The sequence below is a fragment of the Alternaria arborescens genome, assembly GCF_004154835.1.
Source record: "Alternaria arborescens strain FERA 675 chromosome Unknown contig_23, whole genome shotgun sequence".
NCBI classification, from domain to species: Eukaryota; Fungi; Ascomycota; class Dothideomycetes; order Pleosporales; family Pleosporaceae; genus Alternaria; species Alternaria arborescens.
Genome location: NW_021167878.1, coordinates 50,247 through 74,051, shown reverse-complemented (window position 1 = coordinate 74,051; position 23,805 = coordinate 50,247). Strand labels below are relative to the sequence as shown.

Genomic DNA, 23,805 nt, shown 5'->3' with positions numbered 1-23,805 from the left:
ACTTAGCGCTTCACGTTTCTGCGACGACCATCCCCCGTACGACACCCGGTGGGCACATTTTGCTTTTGGCCAGGCCGCTCGTTGACACGCCAATCACATGCAAGTACCAAGTTTGAATGATGACATTTCACCATGATGTGTTTTGAATTGAGAAGACGTCCAACATTGTCTCATTGCTACAGAGGCGCTCATCTATCGTGGTGGCGCATCGCTAGCAGACATGCTGCACTCATTCTGACGTTAAACGTCGTGAGATAACCTAACCGTATACGCCTTTTGGAAAAAAAAACAATCCTGCCTGCGAAAGGAGCGTGATCCCACGTCTTGCGGCCCCTACAATGAATAAAAGAACAGAAGCGAAACATCGTCCTCTCGTAAGAATAATCTCAGATCCTGTCCAAGCCCGCTCAAAATGCGAAAATCGAAAGCAACGCGTTGAAACATCTTCCAGAGATCTTGCGAACGCCAAGTCATTATACGTTCGTAATCCATAACAGTTATCATACAGTCTCGCAGTCGAGTCGTGACGTCGGGTAAGAAGATTTACACAGTGAAGTCCAAGAGGTCGTACGAGGAAGAGTCCAGTGAAGTGAAGTCACCCATTGCCTTCATCTCAAGATCGAACTGAGAGTACGAGCTGTCGGGCATCGTGTCAAACAGCTCATCAAGAGCGTCCTTGGACTCGATTGGCGATGTTGGTGGTGTTGTAAACTGATTTGACTGGATCGATGACCGCGATGGAGAGGAAGACACTTTCAAAGGGCTGGACTGGACTGGCTCACTGGAACCGTTGGTAGACCCGGAAGAAGCAGGCCGTACGTCAGCGGGCGACATGGGGGGTGTGTGCGAGTGTTGAGAAAGCTGTTGGAGGATGTTCATGGACGCGGTGTCACTTGGGTAGGTAGCAGATGCAAAGCTCGATTGTGCATCTTCAGCGAAAGGGCTTGATGAGGTCTCGAAGCTGGAGTATGTGTTAGCGTTGTGTGAGACGGAACATGACTGAGATACTGACCTGAAGGGATCCACTGAAGCATTCATGGAGTCGTAGCTTTGCGAATCGGAGAGAAGCTGAGCTGGCTCATACCCCTCAATCGGTGATGAGGATCGAGCCTCTGAGTATGGCGAGCCAGCCGAAGACGGTGGTGCGGATACTATCGCACGTCTCGTTCTGCTGGCCTTCTCGACGCGCTGCTCCATGTCTGGGCGGTTCTTCTTCGGGCGGCCACGCTTGGCTTGTCGTCGGACTGCATCAGGGAATCCACCGACACACATGCCACGCTGACGGTGACGTGTGAGGGCATCTTGTCGAGCAAAGCCTGCGCCGCAGGGGCACTTGTAAGGCTTGTTGCCTGAGTGGATCTTTGCGTGGCGCTTCAGGTCATGCTGTCGGACAAAGCACTTGCCGCATCCATTGCACTTGTACTGACGATCGCCAAGATGAGTTTGAACGTGGGATCGGATGTTCTCACGACGTCCGAAGACTTTGCTGCAACCTTCGTAAAGGCAGGTCCACTTGCCGGTTGTGGCATCTTGCTCGCTGATGTAGCGCGCGACTTCTTCTGGTGCAATACCAGTGTACTCATAGCTTGCGTCAACCTCAAGATCATTGAAGATCTGGGGCTGCGAGAATGAGTCCATCATGGGTAGACCGCTGATTGACATTGAAGTTTGCGATGTAGGCAGCATAGACTGTGTCTGCGAGAAAATCATCTCTTGGTGCTCTTCGATGTTCTCCAAGAAGGATTGTACGTCCCTCTGTCGTGGTGAAGATACTGGCGATGGTGACAAAGCATCGGATGTGTAGTAGGATGACGACTCGTAGCCCATATCGGCGTCCGGGTTGTCAAAGTCGAAAGTCATGGCTCTTGAGGTTGGCTCAAGGTTGATGTCACCCATAGCAGTGAAGCTTGGGTGCTGAGGAGTTGCGCTAAAAGCCTCATGACTGGGTAGCTGCGCAGGCTTTTGTGGTGTCGCAGTGGGTGTTGGGAGGATGTTAATGAAGACTTGTCCACATGAGCCATACACTGACTGTATGTGCTCGTGAAGTTCTTTCAGTTGCTGTTCAGTAGGGGGTTTAGAAGAAGAGGAAGGAGGCTGCTGGGGAGACTGCGCGCGGAGTGTCCTTCGTGGAGTCCGCGGTGTGATGGGAGAGATCTGTACTGGGGATGCCAAAAAGGATTCCTGGGGGCCCGGCTGGGGCTGTCTGTGCGAATGCGCTACTTGCATAGATTGCTGTGGTATTTGTCCTAGATTGTTAGTATTACTTACCGTACTGTCCTCCTGCTGGAAGGATGGTGTGTCGAATGGTCCTGGTTGGTGTGTGTATTCCTGGTTTGTGGCTTGTCGGGCGGCATGGATGGATTCTAGGCTGAGGCCGCGTAGATCCAAGCTCATACCGCTTCGGTTTGGTCGTCGTCGGTGTAGGTTAGCAGGTGGTGCTCGTACTGTGGGTGCGTCAAAAACAGTGGGTGTCGACAGTTGTCGGCGGTGCTGAATTCGTTGGCGCTGGATGCCGGCTGGCATGTTGTTGGACAGCATTTCGTATGCAGGTCGAGTCCGGAGTTGGTTCTCGGGAGGATGGGGAATAGTCCTATGGGTTCCGAAACTGATGTGGTGTTAGCATTTGATGTCATGTGATGGTTCGACTGCGCTGAGATGGAAGTCTCGAGTAACTTACCTCACGCAAAGCAAGCGGCGCTCCGCCGGGCGGTTGGTATCCTTATGAAATCCTCAGTACAGATGCAGTCTCCCAGTAGCCTGCTTCAAGTAAGTATGAGGCCGAGGCCTGTGCTAGTGTATATGAGTGGTGGTGGAGATGTGTTTAGTAGCAGTCGCTAAAGCAGCAGTGGATGTTTGAGATGAATAAAGAGATGTGGATGCGAGGGATGAATAGTGCTGGTGAAGTGGAGGATAAATGCGGAGGAGGAGATGACGATGTATAATACCTTACCGGGACGGGTAAACATAGAGCTCTATCTGGCGTTGCCGCCGCAACGACATGGTTACCCGAAGCCGCCCACGCTTGATGCTGCAGCTAGGCCTAGCCGGAGCTAGCGCATCGACGCAGAGCACGGGCCGCTTAGTAACGCGAGGCCCCGCCCACACGCATTTTTGCTACTTCACGATTTCGACTCCGTTTCCTCCCCACCCTTTGCATCTACGTGAGGAAAGCATCTCAGAAGAGAGGCTCAGCGTTCAAGATGCAGATCTTCGTCAAGACCCGTAAGTAGTGCTCGCCAACATCACAGCCTATGCGCCGCCATCGTCGCATCCGTCGCCTGCCAATTCGCCATCGCCATCGTAATCGTCGCACACGACATAGTAGCTAACAAATTCGCAGTCACGGGCAAGACCATCACTCTCGAGGTCGAGAGCTCCGATACCATTGACAATGTCAAGTCCAAGATCCAGGGTACGTAGCCCGACTTCGCTCCAGCAGTCTCGCCTCTAATACCTAGCAGACAAGGAGGGCATTCCCCCGGACCAGCAGCGTCTGATCTTCGCCGGAAAGCAGCTCGAGGATGGCCGCACTCTTTCGGACTACAACATCCAGAAGGAGTCCACCCTCCACTTGGTCCTCCGCCTTCGTGGTGGTATGGCCAAGAAGCGCAAGAAGAAGGTGTACACCACCCCCAAGAAGATCAAGCACAAGCGCAAGAAGACCAAGCTAGCTGTCCTCAAGTACTACAAGGTTGACGGCGATGGCAAGATCGAGCGTCTTCGCCGCGAGTGCCCCCAGCCCGAGTGCGGTGCTGGTGTCTTCATGGCCGCCATGCACAACCGCCAGTACTGCGGAAAGTGCCACCTGACCTACGTCTTCGACGAGGCCAAATAAGCGCATCGCCACTGGGGCACGCGACACGATCGATAACGAGTTACGGCATCAAGGCATATATGGGAGGAGCTGAATAGGTTTCACCACAATGTCGGACATCTAGAATCAATCAAACTTGTCATGGACTTCACACCTCGGTTACCGACCCCAAATCGTGAATGAAATGCTCAGTGCGTGTGGTGCGAGCGTCATACCAGTGATCTCCCGTGTATGCGTAGATCTTCATCTCGCGTAACTAATGTATATGCAGAGCGTCCGTGTTTCGAATACCGATACCATGGTCGCCTTGTCTTCGTGCTTCAACCTGATGAACGTTATCGCCGTAGACTTGGTTCATACATTGGACTATCATGGTCTCATTACAGCTGCAAAGCACTAGCGACTACCTAATTATGGTCATATGGAAATCAACAACCTACCGCTTAGTAAGAAGCGCAGGTTAGATCGACAATGTAGCAAAGGATAAGAGTAGTGTGGCTGCAATCAGTCGTTACTACCAGCTAACAGACGTGCACATTACTACGACTGCGCCCAACATCCCAATCATCAGGATTGAAAATGACTCTCCCGTCATCTTCACAGCTCCTCCCAGTGCAGCGTTACCACCTTGTCCTGCAATCTCTCCCTGTCCATTCTGGTTGTTGCCGTTTCCTCCTCTCCCACTCGATCCGTCATCTGGCCCATTTCCTCCAACTTGGCCACCGTCACTCCTTGCGCTTGTTTCGAGCGGGATATCCTGCATAGGCTGCCCTGGTGGATTGTTGACGCTGTTAACCTGCGTCTGAAAGTCCTCCAACGGATTCTCGATCATCGCGCAGGGCATTCGGCCTCCGTTTGCGCTGAGTGGACCGGGAGCGGGTTTCGTGGTCAATTGCGAGGCACCTGGAAAGCGCTGAATGCTGTTCGTAACACTGATAGGAAGGTTGAAGATAGTGTATCGTTCCACACCATTTAATCGGTAATTCTGGTGTATGCTGATGTTGTAATCTCCCCTCGCAGTTGAACCTTCATCCTCATTGTTATCCCCGACTAAACACTCCGGCCATTCGAAGTTGATGTGTTTGACTGTTTGGCCACTTTCCTGATCTAGTATGTCTGCGAAAGGTGGGGTGGACGTTGTCAGGTTCGATATCGTAAAGTTTTTCTGCGTGACCGTCGATGTGAGGAAGAGCGTGAAGTTGAAGACTTGTGTGAGCGGATCAGCGATGTTGCGTGGCGGTACGGGGAGTTTGCCGTCGCCTGAGACGTCGAGCGCGATGTGAAGAAAGTCGCCGCCCATAGGCGTGAAGGGCTGGGGCTTATCTTTTTGTCAGCGGGAGTATCGCGCATCCTTCGACGCCTGACGTACCGCAAGTATGATTCCTAACCCTGGCGTGAATATTCTTCCATTCACGATAGTGAACGCGCTGGTATCGGGTCCATTATTCTGTCCATTACGATTATCATTGCCATTCTGTCGTCTCTCGAGGGGATCATGATCCGGCGACCACGTTCCCAGCATCTGTGCATTGATGACATTGTGCATTAGACATGACGAAAAGAGAGAGAGTAACGGAGAAAAAGTTGAGAAAATCATTGCTCAACAACGATGCATGCTGACCAGCAGTAACGACAGAAAGAAAGAAGCGTAAAGGACGGCCTGAAGCGGGAAATGTCGTTAGCAGTAAATCAAGGAAGCGCAATCACAGCGACGATTCGCAGCGCGCGATAGCCGGTACAGGTATCGCGTGCCCAGAGGCCTTGCATGATGCTTGGTAGAGGGCGAGAGCTGGCTTTCATGCGATATTGGACGAAATGAGCCTTGTGAGGCTTGAGTATCACGTTCCGAGACGCGTGGTGTCTGAGACGTGATAGTTCGGCTGTGGTTCAGCCGGTGGGGGCAACTATTCGCTTAGTCAGTTCTGCTGCAACATTTTGGTCGTGTTATCACAACGCGTCGACGCGAATGCACTATTCCCTTCTATAAACTCAGATGCTCATCGGTTTCTGGAAATAGAGCTTTCATCCGTAACGTCCCCGATGTTTTTCCAGCGTCTCTGGTCTCGAGGGAGTACAGCGTCTACCTCAGTCGCTTATCGAGCCTCATAGGTAGCCGACCGTACTACGAGGGTGCAGATAAGGAAAAGGGAAAGGAGAAGACTGATCTCATGGATAATAGCGAATTCTTCGTACGCGTTCCCGATCCCTTGACATGTATGGCTGTCCGATGCTGGGTACGTAGCCGAGAGCCGACCACGACATTGTTCGAGTACCTCCAGAAGCGCATTGCCGAAAACACAAAGCTAACTGTAGTCGAAATACGCGCTGATGCCGGAAAGGATAGGCAATCTTGGCGAAGTCAATCTTGGCGAAGGAAACACCCTCTTTCCACAATCGACCTCGACCCAAGAGTGATGCAGGATATCATCGACGATATTTGGCTTTTTCTTTCACAAAGACTCCCAAACTCGGTACAAAATTAGCAGTCGACCTTATCGCTATAGTCATCTTTTCGCCAGTCCACCCGGTTCCAAAGAATCGTCACTCTTAGCCGACATTGCTTCCAATATAAATGTGCCCTTCTATCTGATAGATCTACCAGGTACAGCTGACAACGACCTAAGTGCAGCTTTTAATAGAGCCCCTTTCTGGAGCTACATTGGCATTGAGGACGTTGACTGCATCGATATTGGTGTTAGCGATCGCAGTGCACAGAAGTCAAAACTACAGCCTGTACTAAAGGAATCATCAGAATGTCCTACGTTCACAAATGCTGCGCAAGTGTTTGCATTAGGGGCTCTGATGACGAAACTAATGAAGAAGCAAGCTACTGCAAATTATAAGGTTCTGGATCAAGTCGAAGCTATTAAATTGCCTACTCTTGATTGTTTGAGTGAGAGTGACGAATTCGAGGCCAATAAAGACGAGAAGAACACTGGTTCTCCAAAGAGGCGTATGACGCTTTCGGATCTACATAATGTTATTGACGGTATAGGTGCCACGGAAGGTGAAACGATCACCATGAGGATAAATCATCCTGAGAAGCTAGATTCAGCGTGGTGAGCGCACGTTCGAAATCTCGTACGCAAGCAAAGCCAGCTCCATCATGACCTTCAAGCGCCTCTTCGACAACGGCGGTTGCGAACGATACATGTCAGATGCCATCGCTCGTTTCGCTCAAGCTTTTCAGGCTTAATATCCTAGCAAGCCCCGTATCACTACTGTTGAACTCGCCAAATTTTGCGGCCAATACCGTGGGAGGCCGGATATTGCTGTTAAGGAGCTCGCCGACTGGTTACAGCGAAGCACAGATAAGTTCTCTTGTCCTGCTGACTATACCCGCTTGATCCTCGTAAATATCTGCACTACGGACCGTTGTTACAGAAGACTTCTTTGTTGGGCTCACTTCATATCCACTCGGATCTGGCACAACTGTTGCGACGACGTTTGCCACGCTCAAAGCGAGAAACATTGTGCTGGCTTTGACCTTGCAGCTCCAGCACTAGGCTTATCATCGACACAAAATATGTCAACGGGCTCTGATTTGGTCCCAGAGTTCATGGATGCTGGCTTTGGTAATGATATTGAGCCTTTGCTCAGGAACCACACATCAACTGTTGAGGCTTCATCGACCCCATCGACAGCATCTCTCTGGGACGAAACGTACCATATCCAAGCTAGCCGCATTCGCTCAATCAACTTGGTCATGTCCACAGAGCCAGGTAAGTTAGCGCTAGCGTCGCCTCACCCCAATGCTGAAGGCTTCATTCTACTCGAACAGGAGCGCAACGATTCTGGCTTCGAAGATTTTGGCGTTGACGGCTCCGATACAGACAAACTTGACACGGCTGAAGAATCGTCTGACCCACCTAGCCCCTCAGACATAACAAGTAAGCTAAAAAGTTCAAAGCGTTTGTGCAAGACATCACGGTGCTTGAAGTCGGGTCAATTCCGTACTAGGAAGGTGGAATATCATAGTAACCGGTCTCCGACAGGATCAAGAGCTTGTAGGCAACACTTGGACCTTGGCATACATGAAACCCAGCCAGGAGAGGTACTGATCACGAACCAGGTGCGTATTCATTAGTCCATTCATAATTCATAAGTGAAACAAAGTAAAATCTATTGGTATCAAAGAAATTCGTAGCAACCGTGTGGCAAAGTGTACACACGGTCTTGTGATTATTGCCATGGCTGGTTGTTATATCTCCCATACTGGTGGTCTGACGACACAGAAGAAGTACTAGTCCCTTGGGTGTCATGAGGTGCCGAATGGGCCAGAATCTCTTCTTTGCTCCCTGCCACGCTAATCTTGTCCTCGCTGTCTTCGCGCGCATGGCTCTGGACCGTGAATTCTGTTGTTTTTATAACGCTCGATGGGAACGCCTCATTGTTTGCTTTTCCCTTGCTAACGTGCACCTCCCATTGCTCATGATGATCTGTGGCGGTGGCTAGAACGGAGCGTTGATGGCTCGTTCCCTTCTTTGTTCCCTTCATGGTGCCTAGTGCCACGCCTTGGGATTGAATGGCGCCGTTACTATACGAGCTGGCACACCCACTCCTGGCGTTCCTGGTCAACTGGACGAGGCGGTTGAGAATACTGAATTCGAGTTTGAGCTTGATGCTGTATACGAGTGGTTTCCACGAGGTCTGGATCTCAAACATATCTGCAAATTCGAGGCCCAAGATGCTGAAGTCAAGGAGGATGACAAGGAAGTTGACGAACATGAGATGGTGAAGTAGGCTTTTCGTGCCAAAGTTGCCGATTGTACGTTCCATGCGGAGGAGTTTTGTGGTTTCGAAAACGTATAGGCCGGAGATGATGAGTTCCTGGGCGATGAAGACACTGAGCTGGATCTTCTCGTAGATCGCATAAGGCTTGACGAATGGGTCCGGGTTACTTGAGTTGGCGCCGTAGACCAGAACAATGATGGGTATGTGAAGCCACACTGCGTTGGTTATAATCATGATCAGAACGGCTCTGAGTTTCTTTCTGTTATGCATCACGATGTGTAATCGCGAGTAAAGCACAACCGATTGTCCAGTGATCATGGCGCACCATCCTATGAGGATGAATGTGGCGTAAATGTTCTTTTCCGGGATCTCTGCCAGGTGCATGAGCGTGTATCCGGTGGCGTTGAAGACGATACCCCATGTTGAGATGGTAAAGCTCCAAAAGTAGAGCCCGCTCCGTCTCTTGAACAAGGTAAAAATGTAGACATTAAGTTCGAGAAAGTTGTAAAGTGCTATGCTGAGAAACACCGCCGCAATGGTCTTCGATACGACGACGTTGACGGCCATTGCAGGGCAGGTGGGTGTTCGAAGGGAGGGAAAAGCAGTGTTAACGAAGCAAAGAGTGGAGTTCAAAGCGGATCTGGGGATCACCTCCACAACACTTGTTCAGCCAGGCTCGGTGTAACCGGGGTTCCGCCATGGATGTGGATGGGTAGTCTGAACCTTCCCATGTTCCCTCCCCCCCATATCAGCCGTACCGTATCTGAGCCGCATCTGCAGGGGCACCAAGGACATACCGATCCTGGTACGTGCGGACAGAGCCAGGAAATCCCTCGCAAGATCAGTCTGTTTCGCTCGGGGACAACGGAAGACATCTCATGAGACCCTCCTTTTCTTGGCGACACATCATGTTCGCCTATGTGAATACCCCTATTGGTGGGCGTGAATGCCATGCCAGCCACACTAGCTTGAATCGCAATCGAACATCGGTCCGTTCCAGCTAATCCCCAACTCACATCGAGGTTGCGATTCGCTCCTGTATCATTATCTGCTTGCCGTGCCCGCCATGTCCCAGTCCAGTTCTTGTTTCCCTGAGAAAAAAACCTTGGCTTTAGAAATCAAGCATCGTATGATCTGGGCTGTATTTCCTGGACATTATCGCCATGGATAACCAGCAAGTGAGTACAACAGGCCCTTCTCGCATTTAGATATTGCGTACTTTACATGAGGCCCGAGTGATTTCGATAACATGGTCGATGCCGCTCTAGACCACACAAGGAGGATGGGGAGTTTTCCGGATCGACCAAGAATGAGGCACATGGCTGGAGGCTTCATGCGCTTCTCCAACCCGCACCCGCAAAACGATACTCGGTTCCCGGTGTCACCTAGAATACGTCGGTTTGATCTTTTCTGCATTGACCGGCTCGCTTGCAGCGTACACGATTTTAACTTTGAAGGTACCTGCAGGTGGCATGACGGAAGCGCGGTTCACGGTTTCTAGCTTCTGGGGCGATGTGCCAAGTAAATGGCGCCTTGTTCAGGTCGTTCCGCTGGTGCCGCTGAGCGACTTGAGAGTCAGACGCGTTCTTCGTACGCTCTGAGATGCAAAAGTAGCTGCCTGTTGCGGAAAGGCATATGAGTAGCGCTGCATTGCGAGAGAACTCAAATTTCCCAGGAGGAGGCAGTGCTGTATCGCTTCGTGTTTTGCGTTGCGTCGAAGTGGCGTTTAGCAATGAAGGAGCCGAAGGCATCCTTTCCACGGGGTCCGGGGTAACGCCGACTGGTAGTCTACGGCCCTTCTTTCGGGACCCAGTGGACTTAGCTCCCCCTTATACCTGCTGGAAGCCCAACATCACGTGCACCTTTCGCGAACTACCTTGCGTATTCGTGTTCAACACCCGGTGGCTTTAGACAAATATTTAGTAGACGCCACCATGTAACAGCGGCCTGCAAGACACTAGGTATGGTATAGCTTCGGCACCGCGTACCTGACAAGAGAAGGCGTGTTGTCTTGGAATCCTCTTGGGCATCACTATCACTGCAGGATTTACATGGTTCTCAAGTCTAGAGCTCTGGCATTTCAAATTACATTACTTGTCTAATTGTGCAGTGCAACACATTATGGTATAAGCTCAGTAATTAACTAAGCAGCGACGTTGGAAGTTCCATTGATCACTGAATAGGTGCGCCAGACGCGGCCACAGTGGCGTAGAACAGCTTGGTCTGTCCGGTAATGACCATGCGTCCCTCTCCCGCGAACTTGAAGTTAGCCGCTGTCACGCCAGTGTAGATCTTGCCGATGAGCTTGCCAGAAGGGTTGTAGACCCATACACCGTCACCGGCACCAGCGTAAACGCGACCCTTGGAATCAGTGTGTACACCTATCAGAACTCGTTAGCGACTGCATTCAACAGTTAATGTCCGCGTCCAAGAACATACCATCAGGGATAAAAGCGGGGACGTAAGCGAAGGTCTTGCGGTTGTCGAAGGTGCCGTCCTCGCAGACATCGTATGAGTAGATCGACGCAGGAGCAGTCAGGTTAAGACCGTAGAATCCGCCTACAACACCAGTATCGGAGACATAGGCCTTCTTGCCATCAGGCGAGATAGTGATTCCGTTGGGGTGGCCGAAACCATCGGCGACAACGGTCAGCGCACCAGTGTCGAAGTTGTAGCGGTACACTTGCTCTCGCATACCGGGGTAAGGACGGAAGTCCTGGAGGTATCCGTAAAGAGTGTCGGTGAAGTACAAATCACCGTTGGTTGGGTTAACGACCAAGTCGTTGAGCGAGCTGAACTGGCGACCAAAGTAGTTGTTCACAAGAGCTGTGATGATCAGTATCGTGTTGCACTCTCGAATTACATTTGAGATGCTTACTGGTCGTGTTGTATGGTGGCAGAGGGTTCATAACATACAACGCGGATGGCACGTTGTCACCCTGGCCCTCACCAGCGAAGATAATGTTGCCCTTCCAGTTAGTGCCACCATTGGGGTTGATAACCTGTGGGTTGGAGGTGTTGACCACAGTCACGGGGACTGCCTCGAGGGTTCCATTCCTCACTTTCTCGGCATCCGAAAGTTTGATCTTCTGGATAATGGAAGACTTGTTCAGTCCTGTGCCCGCAGCAGGAGCACCAGCATTCTGAACGAAGAAAACTTCCTCAGTTGCAGGGTACCAGGTGACAGCCTCATGGAAGATGGGGTCCGATTCTGAGGTTGCAATGGTGGTCAACGAAGGGCTGTCACCAATGACATCGTAGAATTCCTCATCATAGATGTGGAAGGGCTTGGCTGATAGAGACTCTTCGGTTACACCGGGCCAAATAAACAGCTATAGCACTGTTAGATATCCCAAGTCGGATGGAGCTGCTCGAGATGGAAAACATACCGTTGAAGCATTAGCTCCGGAAGGCGGTGGGACATTTGGCAGAACATTGAAGCTCTTCTGGTCGACGATCTGCGCAGACTCGGGTACAGTCTGCGCGAAAGCACAGCTGACTGCTGCACTAGCAGCCAGGAAGACGGTGGTAGATGGCATCTTGAATTGAGTTTGACCGACTGTAACTCTCCAAACTCTGGGGACAGCCACAGTATAAGAAGTACACGGTTTCTGCACGGATAATCTCTTCACCGTTTGTCTCTAGGCCTGTTGAAAATTAGATTATCTCGGCATGTATCCATATAGCGGTATTTTCGTCATCATGCGGCTCGCTGTCGACTACATTCGGCATGGCATCATGGAAGAGGGCCGATGGCGCTCAATCAGTCAAGGATTAGAAAGGCCGGTGATGAGGCTAGGCGCAATGACCCCGTGGGGTTGGGGATATCGCGACCCCGCCTTGAAGTCGCACATTGAACTCCAATTCCATCCGTAGAGTAACGTTTCGACTACCAATATGGTGCGTTCGCGCCATAACACCTCATTCAATAAGGAACGCTGTTCTCGCGCAGATTGTAGGCTAAACAGGGCGTAGGATACTTTGTATGCAGCTTACCATATGTTCCTTGCTTCCCGGTGCGCACCAAGCCGCGGTGCCTTCTTGGCGCGACAGTTTGGCCGGACCGGCTAGGGTATCTCGAGCCGTTTCCGTTGCCGGTATTCTTTGAACAATGCACCGGAAGGCTAGATTCATCTCTTCGTGTTCGAACCCGGGGACGGAGATGCATTGCCGGATGGGGTTGCTGCAGGAATGGCATTCCTGGGTCCCATGCCCATGTCCTGCACATATATTAAAAAGCTTAGCTTATACCTGTCGATAATTGAGAACCATACCTGCGGGTTCTAATCGACTGATCATATGCAAGTCTGGCACCAGAACTGAACACAGTCGAGATGCAAGTGCATACCTAGTGTCAGTGTCTTGTCCCAAATTTGCTTCCAACCGTTCAATGCGAATTATCATTCCATCTTACACCTCAAGGCTAGGTCTACCTGCAAAAGCCTGCGTTCATACGCGACTATACCTAAGGTTTAGTATATCCGCTTCATACAGAAGCGTGTTGGCAATGGCAGCTGCTTATGAGGGTGGCTTCATTCTGTTAGTTGATAGCAGTAGCGCCTGATCGCACGGTCCGAAAACCATACAACCATATCAGCATACATACGGCACATCACACGCGTGGCAAGCAAAAGACTTTAAAAATGGGTCATGAAGATCGTGAGTGATATTGCTCTTTGAACATTAACCCCGATGTCCACCTTCCAACCGTCCCACCAACCACCGCCATAACCCACCCAGCCATCTCAACTCCAACCTCCTACGTTGATACAGTAAAAAGCCGTACCAGTCATTCAATGATGCACAAAAACAAAGAAGAAAGAAAAACGCCAATCCCCATTCGCGCTGTTTTCCAGCTGCGAAGGTATCCTCGTGGGGGGATGCATATGCAACGCAGAGAACTCCAAGTATAATAGCCAAACCCAAAACCCGCCAAGAGGGGGACAACCCAGTGCCCCAAGATATCATGGCCGTAACGTTCAGAAGCTCGTAATAACAGTGATGAAGAACAAAGGGAAAGGTACAAAGGAAACAAAGACAAAAACAGGCGACTCGTGATACAGTGAGTCGTTAAAGCATCAGAAGTGCTTTTTGCCCTTTTTCCGATCTCAAAACGCCAGATCGTGGAAATAGTGTTACAAGGGTGGTGATGTTGATGATGTCGAGGTACAACAGTATCGCAAGACATTCAGAAGATGGCTGCAGATGCACGTCGTAACCAAGACGGTGTTTGTGTGGAGTAAACGGAGCGGAGTTGAACAAGAAAACGATATTGGATGAGCGCTTAGCTCATGTCCATCATGTCTTCGAAGACACTGTCCTGGTGATCACCAGTGTAAGTGGCAAGAACTTCGTCGCTGGGCCCGAAGTTGCCCTCATAGATGGTGGCACCAGCTCGGCGTCTTGACTCGACCCATCGGCAACCGTAACATTGGAGCACTTGCTCCGCAGTTGGTCGCATTTCGGGGTCTCGGTTCAGCATGGCGTAGACGACGTGGTCCATAGAGTTGGGGTCGTTGCGCTGCACCATGAATGAAGGCGCGCGAGCCAGCTCCTCTTCGGGGTTAGAGGCCGGCTTGACCATAATGGAGGCCATCGAGTCTTCAGCAGCATCCGACATGAGGAAGCCGTCCATGGAAGGCCTTGCCTGTTCAGAGACAGGGTCGCCATGGACGTCGCGACTGAGGGTGCTGCTGTCGGCGCTCCAAGTAAGGCTGGGGAGTACGCTCTCAAACTCGCCAGATCGTAGCTTTTGCCAGTAGTCGCCATTCTCGGGGATAACGCAATTGCCAGCAATTTCAGCGAGCATCATGCCAAGTGCAAAGACATCGGCAGGCTTGTCGAATCGGCCGGAGAGTTGCTCGGGTGCGAGATAATGACGGTCGCCTTCGCCATCGATACCAGCTGGAGCTGGCCACTGACTCGCTAGACCAAAGTCTGCGATCTTGAGTCCACCCTCAAAGTCGATGAGGATGTTGGCGGGCTTAAGGTCAAGATGAATATAGCCAGCGTCGTGAATGGCCTTGAGACCCTGCAATAGGATTAGCGGTGTGTTGCGAACAAAGACTATATTTAGACATACCATGGAAAGCTCGAGCAGGATCTTCCAGATGCGGAAGTCATCGAGACGGCTATTAAAGCCAACGGTGTCGAGGTATTTCCTCAAGTTACCGCCCTCACAATACTCAGTCTGGATGTATAGGTGCTGGTCAAACTCCCAGTGGGTTTTGATGTCCAACACATGCTCGTGGCCTTGAAGAGCGTAGAGGATATCGACCTCACGCATCTTCTTCTGGCGGTCGCCTGCACCAATGTACGGCTTCTTCGACTTCTTTACAACCCATACCTGGTTGCCAGCGGGTGACCTTAGCGGCGAGATCTTGACCGGCTGGCTCACACGGTAGACTGTAGAAAACTCGCCCTCTCCGCCATCAAGAGGCTTGATCTCGTGGAACCTTTCACTCAAGGATTCATCCACGTCGTTCTTTGTTAGGCCGATGGGAATTGCGCCCTGGACACTACCGAAGAAGCCGGAGTCACGTGGTGTTGTCGGTGTGGCAGGCGCGAAAGAGCCAAAGCTGCTGTTGAAAGGGAAAGATCCCCGTCTGTTGCCGGAGATTGATAGCTTGCTCGCGTCGGGGGGAGCGGAAGATTCGTGCGCGGGGGTATGTGGTGATGGCGCGCCAAAGAGACTTCCAGCTGCTGTAGAATGTTTAGTGTTGCTCTCGCTATTCAGTGACTGAAGAGGTGTACGGGCAACCCGCCGCGAAAATGACAGAGGGTGAGCCACAGCATTGGTTTGCCGCAACAGCCGACTTTGATTCGCGCTGAGAGCATGTGCAGAAGGGGACTTGTTAACCGTTGACTTGGACTCCTCGTCTTCTGACGAGCTGTCTTCATCCGGAAAATCAACTAGATCTGTATGAGATATGTACTTACTCGTCGGCCGACCGTCATTGTCGGGTACTGCAAATGTATCTTGGCCAATAGAAGGGCGCGAGCGGAACGTCTTACGGCGCAGGCTGCTCTCCTTGGAACGACGACTAGATCCATTACTAGGTTTGGTTGGGGTAGGTGGTGTGTCATCCGCACTCAATTGACTGTCACCCATCCGGTTCGCCGTCGGTGATTGTGTGTCCGGCTGGGCATCTTCGTCATTGTCTCCGTCGATACTTACAAAGCTGCCTCGGCGTTGCATGGTACTGCCCATGCCACCGAAGATGCTTGGTCGCTTACCGAATGAGTCTGTTGTGAACTTTGACACATTTGATACACTCGCACTGAATGGCGTGCTAGGCGTACCAAACTGATGCTGTGGTCGAGATTCATTGCCGAAGAGACTGCCACTCCTCTTGACCAAGGGTGTGTCAATGTTGACTGTGCGGTCTCCTGAAGCTGGAGGGAACGACTGGCGCTTCGATGGCGTGTCGGGCATGACATAGACGCCACCTGCTGCTGGCTCGTCGGCATTACGGTTCTTCTTGGACAAGAGGCCAGTAGAGAAGGCGACAGGTGCCGCCGGCGCAATCTTAAAAGGTGTGTCGAATGAGTCCTGCGACGATTGCTCACCGTCTGGTGCAAACGGGCGTCCGATACCGATCGGTAGTGAGCGAGAGAAATGTGGGTTAGAGGACATCGGAGGCGGGGGGAATGCAGGGCCACCCCATTGAACGGCTGGAGCTCGGGGAGGGGCCATTGGTGTGCCGTGTACGCTTGAGGAAGCAGATGCTGGTGTATGCGCATGTGATAGTGGGTGAGGTTGTGCTCCACCACGAGGGAATGGTGTTGGCAGACCCATGCGCCCGGCGTCGAATGTGGATTTGCGGAAAGGCGTCTGCATGGGTGGGGTTTGTATCGATTGGTTCACGGTGCTATCCAGCGACATGCGGTTGCGAGTCTTGGAGGCAGCCGGTCCAGGCATAGCGAACTCACCGTCGTGGCTTGGCTTGCGCGGAGTGTTGGAGCGCTGCGACAGTGTCGACCTCCGCAATGAGGTTGTCCGACGGACGGGCGATGTCGCGCCAGAGATAGGTGAGCTGTTGAAACAAAAGCCGTTGGTCATGTCGTTGAACGGGCGCGAGCTCTCATCAGCAGAGATGCGCGGTGCGGGGGTTGGGTCGAATATGCTCTCGAAGTCGTTTCCGAGGCTCGAGACGCCATGCAGACTCCGGCGCTTCGCCATAGGGCTGCTGCCGGGAGATCCGCTGAGATTCATAAGTCCGTCGTTGCGCTTGAGTGGGCTTGACTTTGCGGGAGGCGCGGGCGACAATTCGGGGCGACGCGCAAACTCGAACTTGATGGGTTTGTCGTCTACTTCAAGACGCTTGTCCATGTCCATGGTGTCCGGGGACTCTGCGCTCGGTCGTCGCGCGGGGGTGTTTTCTTGGCCGGGTGAATGTCGCGTAATGAAGGGCGTCGCGTTGCCAACGTCGGTAGACTCGGCTAAGGCGCGTCGACGCGGGCTCTTGGAGTTGCTGTTGCGCGTGCGCGGTGATGACCGGAAGGGGCCTGAGCGTCGCAAGGAGAACTTCTTCTTGTTGGCTGGGGCGGCTTGCGCCAGTGGTGACTCAGGGAAATCCGCGAGAGGGCTTGTGACCTTGAGCGCCTTGGGAGAGAATGCGCGCGCAATGGCGAGGGGAGAGATGGGGGAGCGGGGCGTGTCGGAGTTGCGGAGTTGGAAACGCGACTGTTTTGATGGTGAGCGCGAGAGAGAGCGTCGGAGCTCCTGGAGATGGGAGAAGTGGGTGCTGTCGAGGCGATAGCTGTGGGGTCCGGTTGGTGAGGGAAAGTGCATGGTGCCACATTCGCGACTGGGCGAATATCCGTAATCCATGGTTCGCGTAATGAGAGCGTCTCAATGCAGACTTTTGCCAGTGATGGAGGCGTCTGAAGTGAGTCGGGGTGTTTTGGTATGAGACTGTGCAGGCGGCGGGCAGTAATGTCTCCCGTGACGTGTTGTCGTGTTTTAGGCAGGTGCAGAGGGCATGGAGATGTTTGCAGTCTTGAATCGATAGCTGTAGCGCGATGCTGGTGCTGGTGCTGTTGGTAGTGCGTGTTGGCACCTGGGTGGTATGAATGCGTGCAATGTTGTCGGCAGGCGCGCGATGGCGTGGGGCGCGATGGTGACGATGTTGGCCAAGTTCCGTGATTCCACCTTCAACAAGCAACGGCCGAGGTCGTTAGGTGCTCCATACAAGGCCTGGTGATGGAGGGTCCTGGTGGAGAAAGGATGGCTGGAGGGTGGAGAGAGCGTGGTTGGTGTTGTCGGCGTGGCCTAGGGTGATTTGCTGTATAGTGTACTGGGGAAGCGAAGGCGCAATGCGCGCGTGTTTACCTCCGCACGGCAGGCAAGTATAGTCGGGAACACGGCAGGCGCGACAACAACTTGATGATGCAATGACGAGGAGAGAGTGAGAGCGATCGAGCGATGAGGAGACCCTTCTTGCGCTCGATAGCGATCGGCTGGGAATGCTGTGGTATATGGGAGAAGACGCGTTCTCGCAGGGTGCCTTGTGCCTTTTCGCCCGTGTGGCAGGAGGACACGGGGCCCGTGCCCCCAACCCACCCATTTACCTCGTAACGCCCTGCAGCGCGAAGCCCGTTAGCCCTGCCTACCAATAGAATGCAGACCACGAAGACAAAGTGAAGCAGTCATACAATGGTACGAAATGGTCTCTACGATTAATAGACACGTAACGCTCCACCTCTGCCAGACCGCTGCACTTGCAATGCAGTGCGAGGCGCTGCTGCGGAGCCTTTGCCACGTTGAAGTTTGCATGTTTACACTCCGTGTTTGTTGATCAACAACAACAACGCAAAAATCAAAACAACACGGAATCCTCGCCACCATCACACAACTCCCCAACCACAGTATCGGCACTATGGCGCTCGAACCACAGGCCGATCCCATCTCCCAGGCTCTCTCCATGCCCAAATTAGCAAATCTTATCGTCTTCATGCCATCGGGTGGCCGAGTCACGCGAAATAGGGGCTCCAGCTTTGCACGTCCGCCTGCCACCAGTTCGGCGGCCCGCGTCTCAATCTTAGCTTTCCCCATTATGATTGACGAGTCTGCAGCTGGCCTGCAGCCTCCTATCGATTGTCTGCATCTTCGCCTATCTAGCTATCGATAGGCTTCGCGACTCGTGAAAAACGTCCTCTCCATATTCCTTTCCCTGCAGTAAGCTGTGATATGCCCACGCCATATTTCCCGGCGTCGTCATCGGCCACTTCTCAGCTGAACATGATTATTGCCCAAGACGCGTCTTCGCGTTGTTGACGCACAACTCAGCCGTACCACCGGATCCCCCTCTCGACATTTCAACTTGTCCGATCGCACGGCTTCCTGCGATCGAGGGTTGTTCCAATGATGCTTCGCCTGCATTTAGCCATCCGTCCATCCCATGGCGCCGGGATCGAAGATGGGTGGTTACACATGACGTAGCCTCCTTGATCTCTCCCCCAGCTCTCGATGTCAGAGCCACTCCGTGAACGTAGAGCGGCTAAGCTATCGATATGATACACGCTAGAAGCTCACAAGGCTGCAGATAGCTGGGTCCCGGAGGCGGACCGTATGCCGCTCGATAGTCTTCTTCAAACAGCGTGCTCACGAGGCCTTGTTTGAGGCCAGACTTCGAGATGGTTGCATCAACTGACTACTAACTCTCCGGGAAGGTGCGGCTACAGATCGTACCTGCTTGATCGATCAAACGCAAAAGCACGTCGGCAGTCAAGCGCCCTCGAGCTGTCACGCGTGGAGATCATCGCGTCATGGGGAAAAAACAACGGTCTGATACCCCGAATCTGCCTCATGTGGCCGCTTCTGCGACCTCAATAATATTGGTACTAGAATTATCCCCGCTAGTCTACCGTCCAACGTCGGATACTGCAGGTACGCGCTTCCATCGCCATGTTTTCCTGTTTCATCATCGGCGTACCTGCTTTAGCCTATCGTGCGCTTCCATATTTCTCTACACCCATCCATCGTCACTATGATGGCACATTCCGACATCGGAAAGACCCGATCACTTTGCGACGAGCAGCAAGCTCCAAGAGTGTTGTCTAAGGCATGGACCCGAGTATTTCCGGATATGCAATGCGCTGCAGTTTTACCGGTCCCGAGCAGAAGCGACATTGCATCTAAAATGATCAATACGAGTTTGTTCTGAGTTCCAAATCAGGAACGCGCCATGAGCGCACGGCGACGTATAGTGCAGCTACATGCACAGGTCAGCCTTAACCGCACTTGCAGCGGGCACCAGCCTCATGATACCCCAAGTTTGATGTTTCAACGCGTGTTTCAGAACACAACTTCGAATTTCCTAATATTGTCACGGCCATACGGCTTGTCGCCCAATCCAATCACTATGGTAACATTTGCTGGATTGTTCGCCCAGTTCGGATTTCCGTGGTAACTATTCCTAGATGTTTTACTAGGCTTGATGATATCGTGGGTAGATGATGTGGCTTTTCAACAGGAGAGCGTTAGGGCCTATTTCATGACCGTGGTTATGGAAGTGAAGGCCAAAATGGGTAGAAGAATTGCGTGGAAACCCCGCACAATCAAGGTATTACCCAGGGTCTCAGCGATCGAAATCCACAAGGCGTACGCGCCAAGAAGGAAGAGATGGGGTATCTGTCGGTTATGGGTCGGATATTACTGCGCAATAGACGCCCAACACAGACAGCTGTCAAAAGTGACGAACATCCAGGGACCTCCCGTGACATCGCCTTAAAGATCCACAGGGTCCGGAGATGATCTGTTCCCACTGTTCATCCCGTCGCTAAGGTGATGCAAGATCTGCTGCCGTAGATGCCCAATGCTGCGCGTCTTCGTATTGCGCATATTGAGGCCACTAGGTGATCCTTGGATGCTATATCCAGGCATGACCATGTGGGTCTATTCCTCATTTCGATTGATTTGGGTAGAGTCAGGAGAATGACGAAATTTCTACACGAACTTCTTTCGTTGAGTCAGGCAAGAAGTACATTGACGATGCAAAAGCTTTTTGTTGTTGCGTTATAGGATGTAGCCCACGTCAACTCGGAACGTGATGCAGACAAGGACCGAGGCGTTGTTGCAGAGTCCATTGGATCTGTCGTGGCTAGATGAGAATTACAATCTTTCCATCTCTGTGATCGAAAGGGCTCTGTCATGTCAAGCCTCGATCGCATGCGGGGTACGCATGATGAATCGATACAATCATAGTGCCAGAGACACTACATCTACCAAATCTGGCAGCGATATGGAATAAGTGCTCAATATGTTTACAATGAATAGAGAAGAAAACCGATGTGGCATGAAGCATGAGTCCTAGAAGCCGGATGGAAAAACTTTGTTCCCGTGGCTTGCAGTCGATGCGAAGGCGGGGTGAGTCAAATCGAAAAGTTTGGCGGGGCATTGTATCTCGTCGCGCAGCCCACACGAGCAACACCCGAACATCGCAACAATGGCTGACGAACAACCCGCAACACAGCCACCGGCTGCCGAGGCCAAGGACTTGCACACTGACCCCGTCACTGGCGAGAAGATCTCCAAGAGTGAACTGAAGCGTCGCCAGAAGCAGCGTGAGAAGGACGAGAAGAAGAAGGAGAAGGCGGCCGCGCTCCCGGTGCAAACCAAGAAGGAGAAGAAGGACGATGTCGAAGAATTGAACCCAAACGTACGTCTTCAACCCTGAAATTCCTGTCGATCCAATTACTCACAAACTACAGCAATACTTCGAAATCCGATCCAACAAGATTAACGCACTTCGTGCCTCTAAGCAACCGAACCCGTACCCGCACAAGTTCCACACCAACTACAAGCTCCCCGACTATGTTCGCGACTACTCGCACCTCAAGAAGGGAGAGACCGAGCCCGACAAGGAGATTCGCATTGGTCTCCGCGTCATGACACAGCGCTCTGCCTCCAACGCGCTGCACTTCTATGTTTGTACGTACACAGCACACAATAATGCCTTCAACGGCTAACAGTCTACAGGCCAGGCTGAGGGTACCAAGATCCAGGTCATGTGTCAATTACAGGAAGCCAAGGCCGACGTACCTTTTGAGAAGCAACATGAGAACATCCAGCGTGGAGACATCATCGGTGTCATCGGCTTCCCAGGTCGCACAAGTCCCAAGAAGGGTGGTGAAGGCGAGCTGAGTATCTTCGCGCGCGAAGTGATCCTCCTTACTCCCTGCCTGAGGATGTTGCCAACGGAGCACTTGTGAGTTCGGTCGTAGACTCAGGTGAACATAGTACTGATACTGTGATAGTGGTTTCAAGGACCAGGAGCAACGCCACCGCAACCGATTCCTCGATCTCATCATGAACGACTCAACACGCAACACCTTCATCACTCGCTCCAAGATCATCAAGGCCGTTCGCAAGTATCTCGATGAACGAGACTTCCTGGAAGTGCAGACACCTATGATGAACAAGATTGCTGGTGGTGCGACTGCACGACCCTTCAAGACATACCACAACGAACTCGACATGGAGCTTTACATGCGTATCGCGCCCGAGCTTTACCTCAAGGAGCTCGTAGTAGGAGGTCTTGAGAGGGTATACGAGATTGGGCGTCAATTCCGTAACGAGGGTATCGATCTCACCCACAACCCTGAGTTCACCACTTGCGAATTCTATATGGCCTACGCTGACTACAACGACGTCTTGAACATGACCGAAGAGCTCGTCAGTGAGTTAGTCAAGGAGGTCACTGGCAGCTACGAGACGGTCTACCATACCCAGGACGGCGAGATCTACAATGTCAACTGGGCAAGGCCATGGAGGCGAGTCGAAATGATACCCGCATTGGAAGAGGCGACTGGTGAGAAGTTCCCACCAGCGGACCAGCTACACACTGCCGAGACCAACGAGTTCCTCAAGAAGGTGCTCAAGAAGGTCAACGTCGACTGCTCAGAGCCTCGCACCAACTCAAGAATGATCGACAAGTTGGTTGGTGAGTTCATCGAGGAGACTGCTATTAACCCTACATTCATCATCGGTCACCCCGAGGTCATGTCACCACTCGCCAAATACCACCGCGATACCCCTGGTCTCTGCGAGCGTTTTGAGGCATTTGTGTGCAAGAAGGAGATCTGCAACGCCTACACTGAGTTGAACGATCCATTTGACCAACGTCTGCGATTCGTAAGTTCGAGGCAGGTACGTTGATAATATGAATACTTACGGTTATACAGGAAGAGCAAGCGAACCAGAAGGCTGCTGGTGATGATGAAGCACAACTCATTGACGAGACATTCTGTCAGTCGCTCGAATACGGTCTGCCGCCCACTGGTGGCTGGGGTATGGGTATCGACCGTCTAGTCATGTTCTTGACAGACCACTATTCCATTAAGGAGGTGCTCACCTTCCCCTTCATGAAGGACATCGTTGAGGTCAAGAAGCCCGCCGCGGAGGTTGTCGACGTAACCCCCAAGCCCACTGAGGGCATTCGTAAGTACATAAAGCTTTGAAGTTGTCCACAGCTTGCTAATGTGATGCAGCACACAAGTAGATTCAAAGTAGCATTACCGGCGTATGGGATGGTTAGGACATGGGTACGGATCATGAGGCACGTTTCAAGAACGATTTAGCCAAGATAAATGAAGATGAAGACATGAACGACTCTGCAAGAACATATAAAGCTCTTTTTCTCTGAATCGTCCCGAATATCTTCACGGTCAACTTCAAACGCACACACTACCAGCGTGTTATCCTGCAAGTGCCTTAAGAAAAGTCCGCGGTAGATTCCTTTGGAATACTCACTGGTGCGAAATGCATCTTATCATTTTGATGCCTCTTCGTCAATTCATAGATGGTTCGCGTACCAGATTCGCTATCACATCATCTCTATGACACGATCTACCGTCACTCATGGTGCTCTTAGACAAGACATCGCATTGTTTGTATAAAATCGCGCTCTAATCCAGTTACTGTACAATTTGAAGATATCGCGAGTTCTCCTCCAACGAACGCTGGCGCAATCGCGTACTGTATAAAGATAATGGGCTTGAGGTTTCGGCTCCCCGCTCACGGACCATGGCGTTTTATCCCCGAACGGCGGTGGACCGCACCATTGCCGCAACATTGTTGCCGCGAGAACTTGTGCCGAACGGGAGGCCTATGAATAGATTTAGAGATTATATATGAGACTTGAAGATCTGTTGCTGAGGCCTAAGTTTGTGTTTTCAATTTAGCCGTTCATCTCTAGTCAAGATCTTACTATGATTTAGGATACACATTTCGCCAAAGAAAGGAGACAAATACA

The 23,805-nt window shown here is 51.9% G+C and overlaps 8 protein-coding genes across 8 annotated transcripts; 3 read left to right on the top strand and 5 right to left on the bottom strand.

The window, feature by feature from the left end:
* Positions 1–543: 543 nt before the first annotated feature.
* AA0111_g8770 (hypothetical protein) lies at positions 544–2,523 on the bottom strand (the record flags this gene model as incomplete). The annotated part of the gene is made up of 3 exons (XM_028655254.1): positions 544–961; positions 1,013–2,193; positions 2,269–2,523. The coding sequence occupies 3 exons, from the start codon at positions 2,521–2,523 to the stop codon at positions 544–546; spliced, it is 1,854 nt and encodes a 617-aa protein (XP_028503506.1).
* A 677-nt stretch (positions 2,524–3,200) lies between these two features.
* AA0111_g8769 (hypothetical protein) lies at positions 3,201–3,835 on the top strand (the record flags this gene model as incomplete). Its single annotated transcript, XM_028655252.1, has 3 exons — positions 3,201–3,222; positions 3,341–3,412; positions 3,462–3,835. The coding sequence occupies 3 exons, from the start codon at positions 3,201–3,203 to the stop codon at positions 3,833–3,835; spliced, it is 468 nt and encodes a 155-aa protein (XP_028503623.1).
* Positions 3,836–4,328: 493 nt separating this feature from the next.
* Positions 4,329–5,336, bottom strand: AA0111_g8768 (hypothetical protein; the record flags this gene model as incomplete). Its single annotated transcript, XM_028655251.1, has 2 exons — positions 4,329–5,132; positions 5,184–5,336. 2 exons carry the CDS (start codon positions 5,334–5,336, stop codon positions 4,329–4,331), a joined length of 957 nt encoding a protein of 318 aa, XP_028503624.1.
* Positions 5,337–7,340: 2,004 nt separating this feature from the next.
* Positions 7,341–7,875, top strand: AA0111_g8767 (hypothetical protein; the record flags this gene model as incomplete). The annotated part of the gene is made up of 2 exons (XM_028655250.1): positions 7,341–7,704; positions 7,793–7,875. 2 exons carry the CDS (start codon positions 7,341–7,343, stop codon positions 7,873–7,875), a joined length of 447 nt encoding a protein of 148 aa, XP_028503660.1.
* Positions 7,876–7,996: 121 nt separating this feature from the next.
* AA0111_g8766 (hypothetical protein) lies at positions 7,997–9,115 on the bottom strand (the record flags this gene model as incomplete). Its single annotated transcript, XM_028655249.1, has 1 exon — positions 7,997–9,115. One exon carries the CDS (start codon positions 9,113–9,115, stop codon positions 7,997–7,999), a length of 1,119 nt encoding a protein of 372 aa, XP_028503661.1.
* Positions 9,116–10,720: 1,605 nt separating this feature from the next.
* AA0111_g8765 (hypothetical protein) lies at positions 10,721–12,087 on the bottom strand (the record flags this gene model as incomplete). Its single annotated transcript, XM_028655248.1, has 4 exons — positions 10,721–10,929; positions 10,988–11,374; positions 11,427–11,880; positions 11,938–12,087. The coding sequence occupies 4 exons, from the start codon at positions 12,085–12,087 to the stop codon at positions 10,721–10,723; spliced, it is 1,200 nt and encodes a 399-aa protein (XP_028503616.1).
* A 1,745-nt stretch (positions 12,088–13,832) lies between these two features.
* AA0111_g8764 (hypothetical protein) lies at positions 13,833–17,342 on the bottom strand (the record flags this gene model as incomplete). Its single annotated transcript, XM_028655247.1, has 2 exons — positions 13,833–14,579; positions 14,631–17,342. 2 exons carry the CDS (start codon positions 17,340–17,342, stop codon positions 13,833–13,835), a joined length of 3,459 nt encoding a protein of 1,152 aa, XP_028503617.1.
* A 3,655-nt stretch (positions 17,343–20,997) lies between these two features.
* On the top strand, positions 20,998–23,052 carry AA0111_g8763 (Lysine--tRNA ligase, cytoplasmic; the record flags this gene model as incomplete). Its single annotated transcript, XM_028655246.1, has 6 exons — positions 20,998–21,210; positions 21,263–21,482; positions 21,531–21,759; positions 21,809–22,685; positions 22,736–22,991; positions 23,042–23,052. 6 exons carry the CDS (start codon positions 20,998–21,000, stop codon positions 23,050–23,052), a joined length of 1,806 nt encoding a protein of 601 aa, XP_028503662.1.
* Between the last annotated feature and the right edge of the window lie 753 nt (positions 23,053–23,805).